This window comes from Saccoglossus kowalevskii, chromosome 21, assembly GCF_978046115.1.
Source record: "Saccoglossus kowalevskii chromosome 21, keSacKowa6.1, whole genome shotgun sequence".
Lineage (NCBI taxonomy): Eukaryota > Metazoa > Hemichordata > Enteropneusta > Harrimaniidae > Saccoglossus > Saccoglossus kowalevskii.
In genome coordinates, this window is record NC_140661.1 from 13,803,316 (window position 1) to 13,825,187 (window position 21,872).

Below are 21,872 nucleotides of genomic sequence, written 5' to 3' on the forward strand. Positions count from 1 at the left end.
CAACACAATGGAGAGATTAGTTTTATCCATGAATGTCGTATTTTGCTATATGTTTCATCATTACGTTATATTTTTGTTGATTGTTTGAATAATTTGATAATTTTGTGCATTAAATTGTTCATTTCATTAGGAATTCTGAGAGAAATATGTAACCCCATGCCATGAGTTTTTGGTGTCAGGATTACATTATTTCAGACAAGCTTTACAATTTCTTGTACAGTAAATTTTCCCCTTCAAAGTTTAATAAGATCAAATCTCCAAATATATAAATTCATTCTAAAAATTGTATGTTTTGTCGCTGTCAAGTATGCATTGTATCTAAGAATTAGGCCATTGTTTTTTGGATAACAATTAATCCGGAGAAGAACATAGACCTTAGTTTTATCCAAGATACATGTACCAATGGATGCCTGTTGCTAAATTTTACACATTTTGTCACGTGTTCTGGATTACAGGGCGCCACCTAGTGGTAGCTTTTCAGTAATTATCGCAAGGCTTTAATTTTTAGACTTTTTATATGGGAAATTACGTTTAATTTTAAATTTATTTTTTTATCTTTATCAAATTTTAATTTCTCACTTAAAAATCTCATATCACCATTTAACCCATTAGCATTCAGAGCCATCAAATTATATGGTTGTTAATTATCCCATGAGCTTTTTTTTCACATTTTACTTAAAATGCAATCATCGAGGGTATACTTCAAGTACGTCAGCTATTAAGACTTGTGTGTTGTTTATTAACAAGTACCAGTAACCTGTGGATCTGGACATTTCTTGATTAGACACTTCAAAACTTGCTGCTGTTCTGAAGGTGATTTTGAAAGCCTAAAGTCTTGTTTTGTTATTGAAATCCATTTTGCAGTTTGAGCTGGCAAATATGTGTTTTTCTGGCCAGAATTTTATTACCTACATTATATTATCGTCTATAGAAATCAAATGAGTGGTACTGTAAAATATTTTAGCTTGGAATTAATTTTCGTTGAAAAGACTTTTTGGGTGTTTTGTATGGAATTTATTTTCACTGATTTTTGATGAGTTGAATGTAAAATATAGGGGAAAAAGGTATATATGCTGGATTGTATTTTCACTGAATCATTCCTTCAGTAAAAATAGCTAAAATTAATTCCAAGCGAAAATAAAGTATTTTACAGCACAAAGCCTTATGAATCAAGTTTGACAGTAATATGTATATAAAAACAGAATCGATTCATACAATAATTTGAATTGTGAGGATTGTTTTATTACAAGACAGGTAATTCTTAGTATGAACACTGAGACAATTATTATAAACTCTTCTCTTTTTACATATACAAAATTAAACAGTGTTTATACAAGATGGTCACAATAAGATACATTTTGGAGGTTTTTAAAAAAAAGGCCGCAGTAGAAAAATAAGTGTTTTCAATCCAGATATCTGAAGCACTGTACAGCCGAAATTATGACAAAAGTGAAGATTTTGTTTGTAGTGTGTAATTCCTTTCGTAATATGAAAAGGAAAAGTCTTGAGAAATTTGTGGAGACAATCTTGTTACACGCAAAAAATTTTTTAGTATATTTCCATGGTTACCAGTGAAACTGAAAGATACATGTTCCATTACATTTGCTACCTGAAGTAATACAAAGCCACACAAAAAACAATGTTTCTGGTCAGTATTGTTTTTTTTTTGCTAAAATATATTTAACAGCACAAAAATTTTTGTTGGTTTAATCAATTTGTCAAGACAGGTGACTGATAAAGAAGAGGGAAAATACAAAATTGATCAAACCAGAAACATTATTTTTTGCTTTGAGGCCTAATCGTTTTCATATATATCCTTACTATGATGAGCAAGAACTCTTTTTGCAAGAACAAGTGCTTGCTTTTCGTTCTAATGATCACATCTATAATCTATGATATGCCAATTCAAAATTTAAAATTTTGAGGTGGATAGCTAAATCTAACTCGGTGAACATCACCGATTGAAGTCTGTGATAAAACATGGAGATATCCAGTTCCCCCAAGGGCATTATGGGTAACATTGCATTGTGGTATACATCATAAAGCTGTGTGAGCGAGTGAAAGCAAGTAAACACATTCATGCAAAAGGCAAGTACAATTCACAGAAAAACTACCGCAGTTTTGCAATAAATAGACTTTGGTAAAAAATAACTACAGAATAAATGAAAAGCTGACAGAGTAGATAAAATAGAAAGTTCTAAAAATAACAGATTTTTGACTGAGGTAAAACGTGACTATTACATACATGAGAGTACAGTACTCACAGGTACATATTTAGAAACACTAAGATTAACCATTTTAAAATACAGCTAATAATTAGTATTACCGGTATAATAAATATAGTTATTAGATAAAAATACAAGAAAAATTTCAGCTGCTGTTTCAACCGTGAATCAACGGTTTCAGTTCAAAGATAATACACAGAATAAAAATGTTACTCGTTTTTAAAAAAAATGCTACGCATTCCTTACTACCTACATTTTGCTTAAGTGATGTGACCAAAATTTCAAACATGATTTACATTTAATGCTCTACAAAAAAAAATATTTCGATCTTCCATATCTCTCAAGATATGGTAATTTCTCCCACACTCATAAGGATTTGTGATTTAAATATATGTACTATATTAAGAATGAATAAGAGTCGTATAAACAACAAATAACAGCGGTGGATGTTGCCAAATTTCCTGTAAACAATGCATTTTATCATATGCTGTATATGCCATATAGGGCTTATCTACGGCAACGTGGTGCAATGAATTTATATCTTCATTGCTAGCAAAAGTGGTAATTCACGAGGACAAAGTTGTGAAAATGTTGCGATTCCCTCGAACCCAACAACTGTAACACTTAAACCTGAATAAACATTAGTCGGCAAAATCCGGGACCCTTACAAAGTTTAAAAAAGGAACCCCCCCCTAAAATTTTGTCTATGAGCTGTTGATCATTAGAAACTCAGAGGATTGGTACATTAGGAAAAAAAAACACCTGGACACAGAAACTTGTGAAGACAACAAATCTATAGGGGAAAATTAAAGAAAAAGAAAAACTGTATTTATAACAAATATACAACAACATTATCCTGAGAATAAATATCCAAACTAAATGAAGAAAAAAGATTATTTACAGTTTTTTCAACTTTCTACCCTCAGAGTTTGTAACAGTCAACCTCTCATTTCCGAATTGCTGCAAACAAAATCGCGAATCATATCGATACGCAAATCTCAATTTGGGCTGTCAGAGGTATTTCAAATAGAATCTAACTCACAGTCAAATATATAGAAAACTAAAACTTGAACTTGTTCCCTAAGAGAGTTTTGTTTTACAATGCTGTATGATAGTAACCCTGTAATGAACTTGAACAATTGCTCCCTGAGGTGGCTGTAGAATCGAGGTAGGCAGGTCAATTACAGTACTAAAAACAGCAGCAGTAGGAGAAAGTGGTTCTAACAATATCATACTTTGGTGGTCAATAAAGAGGTACAGTGGTGTATTATTCAATGCCCATAGAAGGCCAATCAAGTGGCTGAAAGATTGTCACATGATTATCTCCAAGCACTAGTGGTCATGTGATTTTACACTGTAAGCTCATTGGAAGGGTCACATGATTTCATAGTATCAACATATTGGTTGAATTGGCTCACACAAGTTTTCAACTAACTGGCGTGGCAAAGACTTCATTATATTGTCCACATGATAAATATATACATTATTTTTAAATTTAGAAAACACATGATAAATATAACTGGTTTTCAGACAAAACATGGGACTGATGTATCAACTTGTTCAGTCATATTAAATTGGTTTCATTTTAGATACAGGGCTTTGTGTGATTTTTCTCCAGGTAAAGAAAATGATGATTCTGTTTTGCATCTTTGTTTAAGTAGGTTTTGCAACATAACAATATGAACAGATAAATGCATTTTGTACAAATTAGGATGAAGGCCCATCTGCAAATTAGCTGGTCACTAATATACCGGAGAAAAACAAAACAATTATTATTTATTTTTCTCAGAAGTCTAAATATTATGCAAATTATGTAATTAATATGCACATATTTTAAAGTAAAACTAATAAGGTCTGAGCAATGTCACAGACCATCTATGTACCAAGTTTTATTGAAATATGATTAGAGCTTGAGATATTGATGACAAAATTATTATTATGCAAATTAGGTAATTTATATGCATAGATTTAAACCCAAACTAAACAGGTCTGTGCATTGTTCTAAAGCATCCATTACCAAGTTTCATTTAAATGTGATCAGTATTTGACGTAACAGTGGAAAAGCCGAAAATTTACTAATCATTATGCAAATTAGGTCATTAATATGCATGGACTTTTACCAATAACTAATCAGGTCTTAGCATTGTCCTAGAGCATCTATATACCAAGTTTCATCAAAATCCAAAGAGTGGTTATTTAGATGTCAGTAATAAAAATTAGCTAATTATCATGCAAATTAGGCAATTAATATGCAATGATTTAAACCAAACGTAATCAAATCTGCCTACACACCAAGTTCCATCAAAAACCAACATATGATTCTTGAGATATCAGTGGAACAGACACACACACTAACTGCAGAGACTCTGTGCTTTGCACACAAGAGTCAAGAATCCCACCAAATAGTCTATTTATAGGCAAGTTTGGTCAGTTTGTGTTGAAAAACAATCTGTATGTGGGTTTCTTATCAAAATTTCAAAGATGCAAAACAGTGACATTATTTCATTCACATTTCATGGAATAGTGCAGTCCTCCAATGCTTTGATAAAAAGTCATATTATTATGGAATCATAAAATATGTAGAAACAAAGTATAAAGTTACCCGTTGACCATAATATTGATTGTTCCAAGTTCAACTAATAAAATAAGTAACAACACCCACTTGGACTTACCAGTAATACCGGTAGAAATGGATCACTATATTACACATTAGATTAGGCAAAAAAAAATGATTTGTTTCTTGTCTGTTCAGAAGAATCAAATATTTTTGTTACCGGTAAGTTTCTGCCAAAATATTGAAAAAATAAAAGAAAAAAAAATGTCCATCACTGCACCTTTTTTTTGAACATCCAGACCAGAAACAAATCTTTTTTTTAGCCTTAGTATCATTATTGAGGTAGTCAACAAATACTAGGAATTGTTTTAACTATACAAATGATTTAAAAATAGTACAATAAAGAGCCATTTTTAAGTACACATTCCCTTTTGAATGCCAAGGTGACAATTTAGACACCTTTCACAAAGGAAACCCGCTTATTTTTTTCCACATGGGAATTATGTCAAAATCCAGAATTCCCAAACAAAATTACAGATTACATAAAATGCGTTAAATGTTGCACCATAATTTAGCGATAAAAATGACGATATGCGAAAGGTGAAATCTACAGCTATTGCAATTATAGTTTCATAATACATAAATACCCTGTTAACCTTCTAAGGGTGCCTATCTCATGATACTATGCAAATCAAGGGCTATCTGTTTAATGTAATTAACATCTCACTTTAAATGAGATCTCGTTAGGATTATGCAAATGCCATAGCAGCCACTAATAATGACGCCACACAATGGAGAAAACTTGATCATCATAGATTATTACATTGGTTTATGCGCAATATAAAACTGAGTCTTGGTCTTTCTGGTTGCTAGGATACCATGGATGCTGTGACATTGATGTGAAGCAACATGGAGTTTCAAAGGTTATACTTGCCAGGCTTCCTATCACAGAATCAACACTAGTGTCTGCTCATGGAATCTCTTTCAGACTCTTCCCAGACTTCCCATAGCAACCAATTCTGGTACATGTTCAGTAATAATCTTTATAGATCCACTTCATAAACATTTTATCCTATACCTCATAAGCTTGACCAACAATAACTGTTTTGAGCTACTCGTGTTACATTGAAGCAACCGTTCACTCGGCGCGGAGTGATATATTCACTGGACACAAAGTGATACATTCACTGCGCGGATTGATACATACACTGCGCGGAGTGATACATTCACTGTGCGGATTGATATCTGTGCTTCACATTAGAGTTTAGTTGCTAAATTTGCAATACTTTCTGCAACAGAACTGGAAGCATAGTTTTTAAGTTTGATTTCCAACCTTAGCATATGTCTGTAACCTAGTTAAAAGTTCATGTAATAATTGCTCTTTACGAGACTTACCTGGTATAATCACACTATGCTCACTCCACAAACAAGGAGTTTAAACCTGTATAATTATGCGCATATGATTTACATAATATGTTCTAATTTAAAGACTTGTAATACAAGACAGTTAATAATTATATCTTAAAATAGCATCTACTTTGCAGAATATAATATATTTATACAATGATGAATGCCAAATAAAAAAATCACAATATATTATTATATATTTAGCGCAAACTCAATGAAATGCAATGAGGTATTACTATTGACCCTTTGTCTTTTCTCATCGCTTTGAGGTTGAGCTGCTGATGTCATCCCTGCTGCTGTGTTCGTACTCGTCAAGTTCACAAGATGGCGGCGTCCGCCGTTCACAAATCGAGACACCCGTTGAAGAATTTGAATTTATTGTTACTTTTGTGTTTCCTGAGTCCTGAGGAACCACTGAAGCCTGAACTGGGGAACTAGCAACAGATTCATTGCTACTATTCTCATCTGTGTTGCCATGATAACCCTGAGTGGCTGCATCTGGCAGAGTAGCAGCAGTTTTTGAGTTCCTAAGGTTATTCAAAATACCTGTATTTTCATCTTCTTCAAGTACCTGAGACAAAAGAAAGAAATTCAAATGATCCCAACAGTCATTAACTAATTTGAATTCAACTGAAACTTTCTTCTCAAAAGTTTTTGGAGCACTACTACAATATTAAATTATAATGTTCCACAGAGAAGTCAGAATTTGAAACAGCATACAGGTTTTGAGCCAAAAGTCGGAAATGGTGGTGAAATTATTAATTATGCAAATTATCTAATTAATATGCAGACAGAGCATACAATTACTTTATGAAATGGGGAAAAGTTTGATAGTGGGAGTAAAAGAGTTGGTGAAATGCAAATTACCTAATTAATATGCAGACAGAGCATACAATCACTTTATGAAACGGGGAAAAGTTTGACAGTTGTAGCAAAAGAGTTGGTGATATGCAAATTACCTAATTATTATAAAGACAGAGCATACAATTACTTTATGAAACAGGGAAAAGTTTGATAGTGGGAGTAAAAGAGTTGGTGAAATGCAAATTACCTAATTAATATGCAGACAGAGCATACAATCACTTTATGAAACGGGGAAAAGTTTGACAGTTGTAGCAAAAGAGTTGGTGATATGCAAATTACCTAATTATTATAAAGACAGAGCATACAATTACTTTATGAAACAGGGAAAAGTTTGATAGTGGGAGTAAAAGAGTTGGTGAAATGCAAATTACCTAATTAATATGCAGACAGAGCATACAATTACTTTATGAAACAGGGAAAAGTTTGATAGTGGGAGTAAAAGAGTTGGTGAAATGCAAATTACCTAATTAATATGCAGACAGAGCATACAATCACTTTATGAAACGGGGAAAAGTTTAACAGTTGTAGCAAAAGAGTTGGTGATATGCAAATTACCTAATTATTATAAAGACAGAGCATACAATTACTTTATGAAACAGAGAAAAGTTTGATAGTGGGAGTAAAAGAGTTGGTGATATGCAAATTACCTAATTAATATGCAGACAGAGCATACAATCACTTTATGAAACGGGGAAAAGTTTAACAGTTGTAGTAAAAGAGTTGGTGATATGCAAATTACCTAATTATTATAAAGACAGAGCATACAATCACTTTATGAAACTGGGAAAAGTTTGACAGTTGTAGCAAAAGAGTTGGTGATATGCAAATTACCTAATTATTATAAAGACAGAGCATACAATTACTTTATGAAACAGGGAAAAGTTTGATAGTGGGAGTAAAAGAGTTGGTGAAATGCAAATTACCTAATTAATATGCAGACAGAGCATACAATTACTTTATGAAACGGGGAAAAGTTTGATAATGGGAGTAAAAGAGTTGGTGAAATGCAAATTACCTAATTAATATAAAGACAGAGCATACAATTACTTTATGAAACGAGGAAAAGTTTGACAGTGGTAGTAAAAGAGTTGGTGATATGCAAATTACCTAATTAATATGCAAACAGAGCATACAATTACTTTATGAAATGGGGAAAAGTTTAACAGTGGTAGTAAGAGTAGTTTAAGAGTTGGTGATATGCAAATTACTTAATTATTATAAAGACAGAGCATACAATTACTTTATGAAACGAGGAAAAGTTTGACAGTGGTAGTAAAAGAGTTGGTGATATGCAAATTACCTAATTAATATGCAAACAGAGCATACAATTACTTTATGAAATGGGGAAAAGTTTAACAGTGGTAGTAAGAGTAGTTTAAGAGTTGGTGATATGCAAATTACCTAATTATTATGCAGACAGAACATACAATTACTTTATAAAAAGGGGAAGAAGTTGACAGTGATTGTAAAAGAGTTGGTTATATGCAAATTATCTAATTGTTATGCAGACAGATCATACAATTACTTTATGAAAGGTGGAAAAGTATGATATGTAAATGTTATCTAATTAATATTCTCAGTATTCTTAATAACACACGCAAAGTAACTCAAAACATGAGGCACCACCTTTTGGTTGTATATCTCATAATCATAACGTTTTGTAACATCCTACATGCCTTATGGCTGTTTCATCTATCTGTATGTTATTTTTACTCCCAGTAACTGATCATTTGAATGTTCATAGAAACAACTAGTTTTTTATCATTGAATCTTAGATGTACAAATTTTGACCAATTTTCAATTCAAAATGGTCTTACTGCTATGAGCCATTGTTTCCACGGAAACAAACTAACAGTATGCATTTTCTCTTTTAATTTTTTAAATAAATCAAGATTTTTTTCATGCTTTTAAATGTTTTTTTTGTCTCCTTAAATGGTCATCTTGTAAAATAAAACATTTTATATTACTACGTAAGTACAATGAATATGCATACTTCATCTTCGTTATTACAGTCCTCATCAGCAGGGTGAACATCACTCAATAATGGATGGGCAGCAGCCATTTGTGGAATATGCGACTGCGGAGGTCGGTGATAAAAACCAGATGGACCAAAACCATTCATACTAACATCACCGTTTCCACCCTAAAAAAAAAACATATTTCATAAAGATTTGTATTTTTACATTTTAAGAAATGGATGACTGATTAAAAAAGATGCCAGTTAGGGTACCCAGAATGCATCATTCCTTAAGTGGCATCGAGTCGTGTCATTACAGGACACGCTAGCTGTCTCAGCGCAGACCTGTGTAATATGAAGCCTTACTAATAATATTTTGTGTTTGAAGTTCAAAGTTTCAACTAGCTTAATATAGAATGTCCTTGTACACAATAAAATCAGACGTAGAACACACTGCGATCAAAGAACTAACAGTGTAAACTTATCACTGATACCACAATTTTAGGATTAGTTTATTTCTACAATGTTTTATTTATCATGCTTTAGTAAGGAAATTACTGAAATGATTTATTATATCCATAGAAACAGATGCCGGACAATGACTGAATCAGAAACGTTTCAAGTTTTGAACAAACTTCTGCCACTCATTGCACTATATGTGTCAGATCGGTGTTGGAGATAGGCATCGTGTACACAAAATGATAGTTTTTGAAGTCATCCCACAAATAAAGGAGGTTGGCCATGATTTCACTTATCAAGAACTGAAACTGCATAAATCCAGAAAATGACATTCCCAAGTTTTCTTCACTTGTTCTGAACCAACCTGACTATGAATGGACTGTTCGAAAAACAGAATGAATACACGTGTGATTATAAAGAAAAAATCACTATTTGTTTGGAAGATCACCGTGACGATAGCAATGGCCTGCTTACACTAACAGCCTCAGCTGAAAAAGGACACAGTAACAACAGACCTCAATTTTTCCCTCTATACCTTCCCCTCAACCCCCTCAACATATCAATGGTTGTTCGTCATGAGCCATTGTGTTTTTCAGTTCCGCTGTCGACTTTGTCGAGCGGAGCTTATCATATGAGTGATTGTCCGTCGTCGTCCGTCGTCGTCGTCGTCCGTGTCAATGTTTTACTTTTTCGACTTCTTCTTGAAAACTACAAGCCTGAATGCTTTGATACTTGGTGTATATGTACCTTGGGTAGACCTCTCTTAGGTTTGTTCATTTCATGTTGATATCTTCAATTCTCTAATTTTGGTGAATATTTTTGTCATTTTTGGTAAAAAGTGATATTTTCGACTTCTTGTTAAAAACAGCAAGTCCAATTGCTTTGATATTACATATATAGGTACTACATGTCGACCTCTTTCATATTTGGTAATTTCATGTTGATATCTTCAATTCTCTAATTTTGGTGAATATTTTTGTAATTTTTGGTAAAAAGTGATATTTTCGACTTCTTGTTAAAAACCAATAGTTCAATTGCTTTGATATTACATATATAGGTACTACATGTGGACCTCTCTCAGATTTGTTCATTTTGTGATGATGTCTTCAATTCTCTAATTTTCGTGAATATTTTTGTAATTTTTGGTAAAAAGTGATATTTTCGACTTCTTGTTAAAAACCAATAGTTCAATTGCTTTGATATTACATATTTAGATACTACATGTAGACCTTTCTCAGATTTGTTCATTTCGTGATGATATCTTGGATTCTCTAATTTTGGTGAATATTTTTGTAATTTTTGGTAAAAAGTGATATTTTCGACTTCTTGTTAAAAACCATAAGTCCGATTGCTTTGATATTACATATATAGGTACTACATGTGGACATCTCTCAGATTTGTTCATTTTGTGATGATGTCTTCAATTCTCTAATTTTCGTGAATATTTTTGTAATTTTTGGTAAAAAGTGATATTTTCGACTTCTTGTTAAAAACCAATAGTTCAATTGCTTTGATATTACATATTTAGATACTACATGTAGACCTTTCTCAGATTTGTTCATTTCGTGATGATATCTTGGATTCTATAATTTTGGTAAATATTTTTGTCATATTTGGTAAAAAGTGATATTTTCGACTTTTTGTTAAAAACCAAAAGTTCAATTGCTTTGATATTACATATATAGATACTACATGTAGACCTTTCTCAGATTTGTTCATTTCGTGATGATATCTTCAATTCTCTAATTTTGGTGAATATTTTAGTCATTTTTGGTAGAAAGTGATATTTTCAACTTCTTGTTAAAAACTGTAAGTCTGATTGCTTTGATACTATACATATTGTTCATTTTCTGATGATGTCTTCAGTTCTTAAATTGAAATGTGCATTTCTAACAGCGAAGCTATCTCAGCCGATAGGCTGCTTGTTTAATGTAACTGTGTCTATAAATTTTGACAAATTTAGTAATGAAAATAAATTCATATCATTACTAAGTGAAAAGAAAATGTCAATTCCTTTAGCACAATATTTAAAAATAGGCCAATGGCCTGTTGCTCAATGGCTATTGTACAAAAGATTAGTGCTGTATACGCCACAACTTTTCGTTTAAATTTGTACTTTTAAATGAAATATCGCCAAACAACCACACAAAGTTGTCAATGGAATTATAATAAACACATGTATGCCTAACACCAATTGAAAGCATTGGAAATAGTGGTTAGTTAAAATTCCATTTTTAACCAAATAATACAAAAATATTTGCCAAAATTAGAGAATTAAAGATATGGCCATGGGATGAACAAATCTAGTAGATGTCAACACAAGGTACATACACACCAAGTATCAAAGCATTCAGACTACCAGTTTTGAAGGAGAAGTCGAAAATAGAATTTTTGACCAAAAATGACCATTTTAAAATAGTCTGAACTGAAATCAGGTCGGGTCGAGTGAGTTTTCATTTGTCGAATGAACTGTTTGTCAAATACAGAATACATATATTTTAGAACAATTTTCTTTTTAAAATGTGGATGAAATGATTTGCTTTTAATGTATTTTTTATGTATTGTTTTTGATTTGGTAACTTTGAACTAAACAGATTTTCTATTAGCTTCAGATCTTGATCAAAGTTTGGCACCCAGTTCGTAGGAGTGCTTATATTGATTTTCTGACATTCTTTTTTCTGTAAAGATTTTATTGGTAGGTTTCAAAATGTGTATCAGACTGTGCATTCTCATTCACTGAGATCAGTGACCTTTGATGTGTACCACCAGTGATCAGTCAAGTAGAAACAGTCAAAATATTTTATCAGATTCTCTCAATTTTTGCATGATATTTTCATACAGGACATCTGTTGTTCAAACTCAGGGAAGACTTTATACTGATGAATAAGGTGACCAAGTTTGGTGACGTTTGGAATAGAATTAGTAAAGTTATTATGCACACAATAACAATTATTGACGACGACGACGATGACAACAACGACAACGGCGGACAAAATTTTTCCCTTAATATACCTTTCCCTTCCATCTTTGATGGTACGGGCAAGGTAAAAACTGTTTTAATACAAGACAGCAGCACCTACATAAACTAAGCCAGTAACACATTCCTTGTATTCAAATTGTTATCATTTTTTTTCCCTTTATGCTTTTTGTTTCTTTACTTTTTCTTTTACTAATATCTGATTTGTAACTCTTTTCATCCTCTCCAGGGGATGTTGTGTGTTAATAAATAAATCTTAAATCATAAAACTGTGAATGTGTTACAAACAGTTTTGTCCTTTGAAATATGTTGATTAGTTAAACATTCTAATAATATTGTAAAAAAAAAGATTTTTTTTGTAGTCTTCATGTGTGTCTTATCAAAACAACTAGTTTCTGACAAAATATTCTGAAATCAAAGAAAAAGCAAGAAAAATACTAGCAGCCTTTCGGCTGAGATAGCTCCGCTGTCATCAATCAATTAAAGAACTGAAGATATCATCGGAAAATGAACAATATGTATAGTAATGAAGCAATCAGACTTGCTGTTTTCAAAAAAAATTTGAAAATACAACTTTTTATCAAAAATATTAATTAAAATTAGATAATTGAAGAACAAAATTATCACGAAATGAACAAATCTGAGAGAGGTCCACATGAAGTACCTAGAAAAGTAATATTAAAGCAATTGGACTTGCGATTTTTAACAAGAAGTCGAAAATATCACTTTTTTCCAAAAATGACAAAAATATTCATGAAAATTAGAGAATTAAATGATATCACGGCGACGACGGACAATCAGTAATACTATAAGCTCCGCTCGACTTCGTCGACAGCGGAGCTAAAAAACTTACTGCAAATTTTTTTTCAAAAATTTCAGGACTATAAAATGAGACAAATCTTGTATGGATTGCTCCTGACATGAAGCAAGACATCAGAGACTCCAACTATGCACATTAATAAAATCTCAAAAAAATCATGCATAATGCAGAATAAATTATTTTTGAGAGCTAATACAGACTTACTTTCGTATCTATAAAACTTGTTTCTTCTTGTAATGTTGGGGATAACATCGGTGTGCTGAAACTGTCTAATTCAACCTTAAGGTGACCGTTACCATTCGAACAGGGAATATGTCCATTTGCAGTTGGTATGTGAACTTCACATGTGCTTGGTTTGTTGCATGGAACCAAACATCCATACCTATATATTAAAATAGCAACAATTTTTTGTAAAAATATTTTTATGTCTGGCCACAGTTCTGGACATTATATGTCACTGTTGCCCTTCCTAACTTTTCTTGATATAAATATAAAGTGCCAACTAAACCATACTCCATGCTTGGGACTTTGTAACAGGGCTGTGTGACCATCTTCCTATCATAATGGCATTATAGCAATTTAATGCACTTTTCCCGGTGACAATCAGACTTGGTCAAACAGGACCGGTGGACCTTAAACAAGGTCTCCCCCAAAGTCATATTGTTTAGTGATACTATGAATCTTGGCCAGTATATTTGGTTAACTCAAACATTCTGAGTCATAGATAACATGCAAGATTTCAGACTGGCTAAAATGAACTGGTGCAGACATTTTTTTTTTTGAACAAAACATTTATTTTTTTTAGTAATCTAGATAATACCGTTAAATTTGTATTAGAAGCCGCATCCTTAATAGAAGTCGCACCCATTTTTTTTGAACAATTTAGAAGCAAAAATTCATCATTTCTCATATGTGTAGATGCTCTAATAGAAGCCGCATCCCCTCTGTTGCTTTGCACCATTGTAATAGAAGTTACACCTTCTAATACAGATTTTACAGTAATTTGTTGCAAAAAACTATTGTAACTGCAAATGCATGTTTCCCAATGTAATTCGTAAACATAGTTCTGTAAATCATGATGTATCAGTTCCTTGGGCACTCACACTATGTCAGGTTCGTGATAAAAAGGTTATCACCTGATAGCACTAATTTGGTGAGACAGTTAATACACACAAGTCTTAGAAATATCTTAATTTCTTTTCATGTTTAGAAACCAAAAACAAATTGTCAAATTTTCTTTAAACAACACATTTTTTCCCCGCTCAAAATGGGATTTTCTATGATTTTCACTGAATTTAATTTTATATGGGGCCAAAAAGAAAAAAAATAATGCTTCTGGTTTTTGATAAAAAATGTGAGTCATCATAATCTGGGGAAAAGAGCGGACTACGGTACACTTGGAACTTTTTTTGTGGATGGTGCTGAAGTTTATTTCAGTGCTCAAAGGGTTAAAGTTGTTGTCAAATAAATATTCAAAAGTTTTGAAAATTAAAACTTTCCGAAACGCGACGGAATTTCCGAAAGTAATCTGGACGCTGTTTTGTAATAAATGAATATTCTATTGTATGGGCTGTACTATTCGCTCACTTTTGGTTCATGGATAATACTAGCCCAAGACGTACATGTAACTCATATCAACCGACTCCACGAACATCAGCGATAACCTAATAGTTAAACCAGAGTTTTTCAGAACTCAAAATCTAATCATTGGATTATTTCTTACCTTACTTTACATATTAAAATAACCATGCATAGTATGATAGTTCCTATTCCCAGAGACACTCCTATTAGTATACCAGTTATGTTAACTGTACTCACACTGGGTGATTCTGAATAAAATCAAAATACAATATAATTATGTATATATTCATATCTTCAAAATGTACAAGCCAGTACTTTAAGATAGATCAATGTTATAAGGGACTAACCTAACTACTATGAAATACATCATAAGTTAGCGTACAGAAATGAGTGTTCTTTGCCCTTTTTACTTTCGAAGATTGGTGTATATTCTCCGAGCATTCCTTAGCCTGTGCTAACCACTGTTTCCTCCCATGTGAGAGCGCAATTGGGTCTATCCATTATGTAAACATAGCTTAGATCTTAGTCTGTAATTCGTGTAGCATGAGCACTACTATATATTGCACTACTATATATCTTCAGATTGCCTCACAGTTGTCAAATTGCCTCACAGTTTTCAAATTGCCTCACAATTTTCAGATTGCCCCACAGTTTTCAGATTGCCTCAGTTTTCAAATTGTCTCACAGTTTTCAAATTACCTCACAGTTTTCAGACTGCTTCAGTTTTCAAATTGCCTCACGGTTTTCAAATTACCTCACAGTTTTCAGATTGCCTCAGTTTTCAAATTGCCTCACAGTTGTCAAATTGCCTCACAGTTTTCAAATTGCCTCACAGTTTTCAGATTGTCTCACAGTTTTCAGATTGCCTCACAGTTTTCAGATTGCCTCAGTCAGAACTTATGAATTGCTACGCGAGATCTCAATAGCATTTAGTTAAAGCATGGTGGTCATCCCATAATCTAATCTAATCTAATATTGCCAGTATTACAGGTCATTGTCTGCTTACACGATGCACTGAAAAGGTTTCACTACAGATTTTTATGTAACCATATGATATATAAAAACCAGAAACTAGCGCCCTCTATCAACAGGAGAGGGCAACAGGTGGCCACTGTGTATTTTATAGCAGATCAGTGTCCCTTCTGACCCAATCTTGCAAAGCAATAATCAGACTGATGGAGCTATCCTGGGAGGTAAATATTATGCTGCTTAATAGCATCATGCTTTAATTGAAGAATAAGACAAGCAGCCTTCAGCAAGTTTTTTTAGTTGACATTTTGACTGACAATAACATTTCTTGTTTCATATTTACTTTCACATAAAGATAATTCAGTTCAATAATATCAAACTTTATTTTACCTGTGACAAAAACACAAAAATTACATTTATTTTCTTTATTTACCGATTTATTTATTTGATAATTTCAAATACAACTATTTTATTTATGTTTAAAATATTGAGGTTGCAAAGATCCTATGTTATCTTTGTTTTCATGCCACAGCAATAAATTTCATTATTATTAACATTCAACCATATTCTAACATTAGAAATTGGGTTTCATTTCAACGTAGGGACATACAAGTCATATCAAAATGAGACACAGTCTCCTTTGTTCTATAGCAAACAAAACTAGAATGGGTCAGTCCTTTTGAACTTGAAACATAGACATATGCATATGTGTATGTGTGACAGAAATACGTGCCAAGTTTAAGTTTGCTTGGTCAGGGAATGTCAGATATACGGTTCTGGAACAAACAAAATGGCCGAACAGTAATTTTGAATCCAATCACAAAAACAAAATGATATGCATCTAAGTCTCATTATGTTTAAATTATGTACCAAGTTTGAACGAAATCTGTTTATGCACAAAGATCAAATTCTAGAATGCATTCTAACCTTGCCTAAAGTATACATGTAGATGAAAGAAAAGTTATATGAAGAGAAAATGTCTGACATCATTGTTGTCTTTCTCTGGTGTAAGTTACTCCTGGTGTCAACAAGTGGTCACAGAATTGTCGCAAAAGAGCGAAACCATCTCTCATGAGAAGACCACCAAGTGATTAGGAATAGTCCACCACCAGAGAGAATGTAATTTCTTCTACAAGAATCTGATCATGAAGTATGTTTCTACATCCAAAATCTAACAGTTATTGAGGTCCATGAGGTGGTGTGAGGCTTCAGAACCACAATGAATTTGAACATCCCCATTGTACTATTTTACATAAATTTTTCTTCAAATTTTGCATAGCAGTTTACATTCGAGTCATAAGATGTACTAAACATTTATCTGAGATACAGAGGAAAAATTGTGTATATCTATTCCATCCCCAGGATCTGAGCTCGCTTAACCTTTTCACCACCAGACTTTCTCGGCCAAATTTTCTGCACATTTTTTATATATTTTTCAATATATTTCAACAGAAATAAGGGTAGGATCTTCAACTAGTACACTGTCTCTTCAAATACAAATCTCAACAGAGGTTGAATGCATTTGAGTATGTTCATGTAGGCATCCTTCAAATCCAATGCTGACAAAAAATTTGTCTGTGCGATTGAAATGACAGAGATGTCAGTAATGTTGGACTTTTTGGAGACGCAAGTAGCAGTTGATTTGTGTTCTAGTGTCAGAGGTGGCCTGTCGTACAAGCTGGGTTGTCCCTCTACCGCAGTAAAGTGATAATAGACAGGAACCAATATAGACTCAACCATATCACAAAAAGGAGGAGAGAAACCATATAATGAATCCCATCTATAGGAAGGGTTGAAACAGACGTGTCAGTCGATAAAAAGAGCACATTCATCATGTAAGCCATAAAAGCACCCTTCACTACACTATGCTATATTGCACAGCTGTCAAAAGAGACAGATTGAAAGAATGACTGGATGGACATGTGCAATTTTAATCTCCGATGAACAAACGACATAAAAAATATATTATTTTGAAATCAGCTTTTGATCATGCCTCATTTTGCTTTAACCCATTTCAAGGCTACGTATGATATTAGTATTGCGGTTCATGAACACCGACAAAGTAGACTCCAGTCAACTAGGTGCCCGTGTAAGTCTATACTCGAATGGAGCCATCTCAATTAATATCATTATAATGATGACATTGAATAAAATATTAATAGATTAAGTTTTGGGTCAGACAAATAACTATTATATACAGTTAACAATTTCGATATCGTTATTTTTTTTTAACTGACCTCTTGTATAAGGACATTTATTTTATGTTGAAGATTAGTAAGAATAAACCGCTTTTGTTGTGTTAGTCACAGATAATCATAGAATTGTAAACCCGTGTCATTTTACTGTCCTTGAAACAGAGAATTACATCCATGTAATCGCAATGAGCTTTGCAGTGTCCTGTGACTCCACTATGTTTGGACTGAACCCAACATGACCAAAGAATAGCATTTTGCAGTCACATGCAATTTTACCACACCAGGATTTTGAAAGTACTGTGCCTCAATATAGTGTGTGACCCAACCTGACCTGACCTGACCAGTCACATGTGCAGTCTTACCAAGCCAGGCTTCAGGATATCAAATTTCTCATTATTAAGTATGTGACCTGACTTGACCCAACCTGACCTGACCTGACCAGTCACACGTGCAGTATTACCAAGCCAGGTTTCAAGATATCAAATTTCTCATTATTAAGTATGTGACCTGAACTGACCAGTCACACATGCAGTCTTACCAAGTCAGCTTCAGGATATCAAATTTCTCATTATTAAATATGTGACCAGACATGACCCGACCTGACCTGACCTGACCAGTCACACATGCAGTCTTACCAAGCCAGGCTTCAGGATATCAAATTTCTCATTATTAAGTATGTGACCTGACGTGACCCAACCTGACGTGACCTGGCCTGACCAGTGACACATCCAGTCTTACCAAGCCAGGCTTCAGGATATCAAATTTCTACATTAAGTGTGTGACCTGACCTGACCTGACCTGACTGACCCAACCTGACGTGACCTAACCTGACCAGTCACAAATCCAGTCTTACCAAGCCAGGCTTCAGGATATCAAATTTCTACATTAAGTATGTGACCTGACCTGATCTGACCCAACCTGACCTGACCTGACATGACCCAACCTGACCTGACTTGACCAGTCACACATGCAGTCTTACCAAGCCAGGCTTCAGGATATCAAATTTCTCATTATTAAGTATGTGACCTAATCTGACCAGTCACACGTGCAGTCTTGCCAAGCCAGGCTTCAGGATATCAAATTTCTACATTAAGTATGTGACCTGACATGACCCAACCTGACCTGACCTGACCAGTCACACATGCAGTCTTACCAAGCCAGGCTTCAGGATATCAAATTTCTACATTAAGTATGTGACCTGACATGACCCAACCTGACCTGACCTGACCAGACACACATGCAGTCTTACCAAGCCAGGCTTCAGGATATCAAATTTCTACATTAAGTATGTGACCTGACATGACCCAACCTGACCTGACCTGACCAGTCACACATGCAGTCTTGCCAAGCCAGGCTTCAGGATATCAAATTCCTACATTAAGTATGTGACCTGACATGACCCAACCTGACCTGACCAGTCACACGTGCAGTCTTACCAAGCCAGGCTTCAGGATATCAAATTTCTACATTAAGTATGTGACCTGACATGACCCAACCTGACCTGACCTGACCTGACCAGTCACACATGCAGTCTTACCAAGCCAGGCTTCAGGATATCAAATTTCTACATTAAGTATGTGACCTGACATGACCCAACCTGACCTGACCTGACCAGACACACATGCAGTCTTGCCAAGCCAGGCTTCAGGATATCAAATTCCTACATTAAGTATGTGACCTGACATGACCCAACCTGACCTGACCAGTCACACGTGCAGTCTTACCAAGCCAGGCTTCAGGATATCAAATTTCTCATTATTAAGTACAGTAGAACGTCGATTATCCGGACTGTTAGGGGGAAATGCTTTTTGTTCGGTTATGCAAACAGTTCGGATATGCGATCTTGTGTGGGCGTGCTCAAATTTACAGGCTCACGTACACACAAATTCTAACGCACATGACTGTAATGAAATCAAACAATAGTACATGTACATGTACATGTAGAGTACGTCATTAAAAACATTTTTATTTAATCAGTAATACATTGTGATAAAAATGTTGTACGCTGGAATGTTAAAAAACATTTCCAAATGTCCGTCAAATGTTGCGATAATAAAGTTCCTTTGCTTCTTTCTTGGGAAAACCAAGTCCTGGAACCAAGTGAAGACAGATTTCTCTAAACGATCGTCATTGGCTGTTTTCATTATCTTTTGTTTCAGTCCTGCACTTGAATCCATTTTACTGGAAAAACCCAGCAGCTTTTGTTTTGCATTGATATCGGATATCGTCGATTTACCAACACATTACTCGGTAGATAGATTACTTGCGGTTTCGCCACGTTCTAGTAGATTTATAATTGACACCTTCGCGTCCAAATCAAGCACACAGCATTTGCGTTTCGCTGGGGTAGCCATGCCAATGCTAGATAAAAGACGCTGATAAAGTAAACAGGCGAAAGGTTGCTTCGTATACGCTGTGTATAGATCGGCTCGATGTTACCAGATTGCTCGTGGATTTTCGAATGGTAAACTGCTACAAGATGTCCCGATTTTATTGGATTCAGCAAAGTTTTTAACACCTAGAACGATTGACATAATAAATTGTTGTAAAAATCCAGGTTGGCTACTGTGATCACCGGACGTAAACACTTCGACGCTGTGAACCATCAAACGGCCCGCCGACTGTGGTCCTTGGCTGCCGTTGTCTGCTGATAAACCATCAAAGAGGCACACCAAGGTTTTGTCGTTTCGTCACTCTTTTTCACTGCACTAATAAACTGGCGTTGCTTCTGTGGCAAGACATCCCAGAAGTTATTTTCTTTCTTTTTTTATTCTGAAAAGGATGTGACTTCTGATACTGGACATTAAAATTAAAAATCGGAAAAAAACATGGGATCGGCTCATTGCAGACAGTGGAACCCCATACAATTTTCTCGGGAAACGTATCCGAACTGCGGTGACTTACAACTTGGTAAAGTTAAGGACCTGACTGTAAACAGTGGAGAAGACATTTGATGAGGTTTGTGTTTTTAGGACATTTGTTATTTACAGTGGAACACTGGTGTTGCATAATAGGCTTGTCTGAATTTAGGAAATTATTGGATACAGTAATTCGTTTCATTGTTTGCGCAGACACTGTAAACAATGAACGTACACGTGAAAGACGTCAGATTACATGTTGATAATAGTTTTATTGAAAGTGTTGCACCAGGAAATCACACAAGACGACTGTAGTATTTATTGTTCACAGTTGACTTTTGTATTATACGAACACAGCCAGACATGCATACAAACTTTGGGGGACACACAGTAGGTTCGGATAACCGAACATTTCAGATAATCGACGTCCGGATAATCAACGTTCTACTGTACATGTATGTGATCTGACTTGACCCAACCTGACCTGACCTGACCTGACCTGACCAGTTACACATGCAGTCTTACCAAGCCAGGCTTCAGGATATCAAATTTCTCATTAAGTATGTGACCTGACATGACGTGACCCAACCTGACGTGACCCAACCTGACATGACCTGACCAGTCACACGTGCTGTCTTGCCAAGCCAGGCTTCAGGATATCAAATTTCTCATTATTAAGTATGTGACCTGACATGACCCAACCTGACCTGACCAGGTAATATCATTTTTCAGTCACAAGTGAATTTCTCATATTATTTCCTGAATTAGCCTTATGTATAAGTGTGTTGGAGGGCAACATTTTCTATCATCCTCCACAATTTCTGTCAACTATCTCTTAGTTACAATTGATCGTCTTGACGATGAAATTTATTTGGATTTTGTTTTTTTTACAATTGTATCTCACTTCATATACTAATCATTCAACAATGCAGAGTGGTAAATGAAATAACATTGATAACATTTTCAGATTTTTGGCGATCTGCTCCGCTAGGATTGCCCTTATAAT

At 34.3% G+C, this 21,872-nt stretch overlaps 2 protein-coding genes across 2 annotated transcripts in view; both read right to left on the reverse strand.

The window, feature by feature from the left end:
• Nucleotides 1–1,220: 1,220 nt before the first annotated feature.
• On the reverse strand, nt 1,221–9,172 carry LOC146729644 (uncharacterized). Its single transcript, XM_085495462.1, has 2 exons — nt 9,044–9,172; nt 1,221–6,757 (listed from the first exon to the last, which is right to left on the reverse strand). Exons 1-2 carry the CDS (start codon nt 9,170–9,172, stop codon nt 6,443–6,445), a joined length of 444 nt encoding a protein of 147 aa, XP_085351588.1. The 3' UTR covers nt 1,221–6,442.
• Nucleotides 9,173–17,498: 8,326 nt separating this feature from the next.
• LOC102804534 (protogenin-like) overlaps nt 17,499–21,872 on the reverse strand; it is a 109,391-nt gene continuing 105,017 nt past the window's right edge. The window contains exon 17 of the mRNA XM_085495303.1: nt 17,499–17,593. Coding sequence (XP_085351429.1) covers nt 17,505–17,593 — 89 coding nt within the window. The 3' untranslated portion in view covers nt 17,499–17,504. The remainder of the gene's footprint in view (nt 17,594–21,872) is intronic.

Excerpts from the sequence above, each read along its gene's own strand:
- LOC146729644 (XM_085495462.1), bottom strand. The coding sequence starts at position 9,172 with ATGAATGGTTTTGGTCCATCTGGTTTTTATCACCGACCTCCGCAGTCG. Across the intron at positions 6,758-9,043 it reads ACTGTAATAACGAAGATGAA|GTACTTGAAGAAGATGAAAA; the intron begins GTATGCATATTC and ends CTTTTGTCTCAG.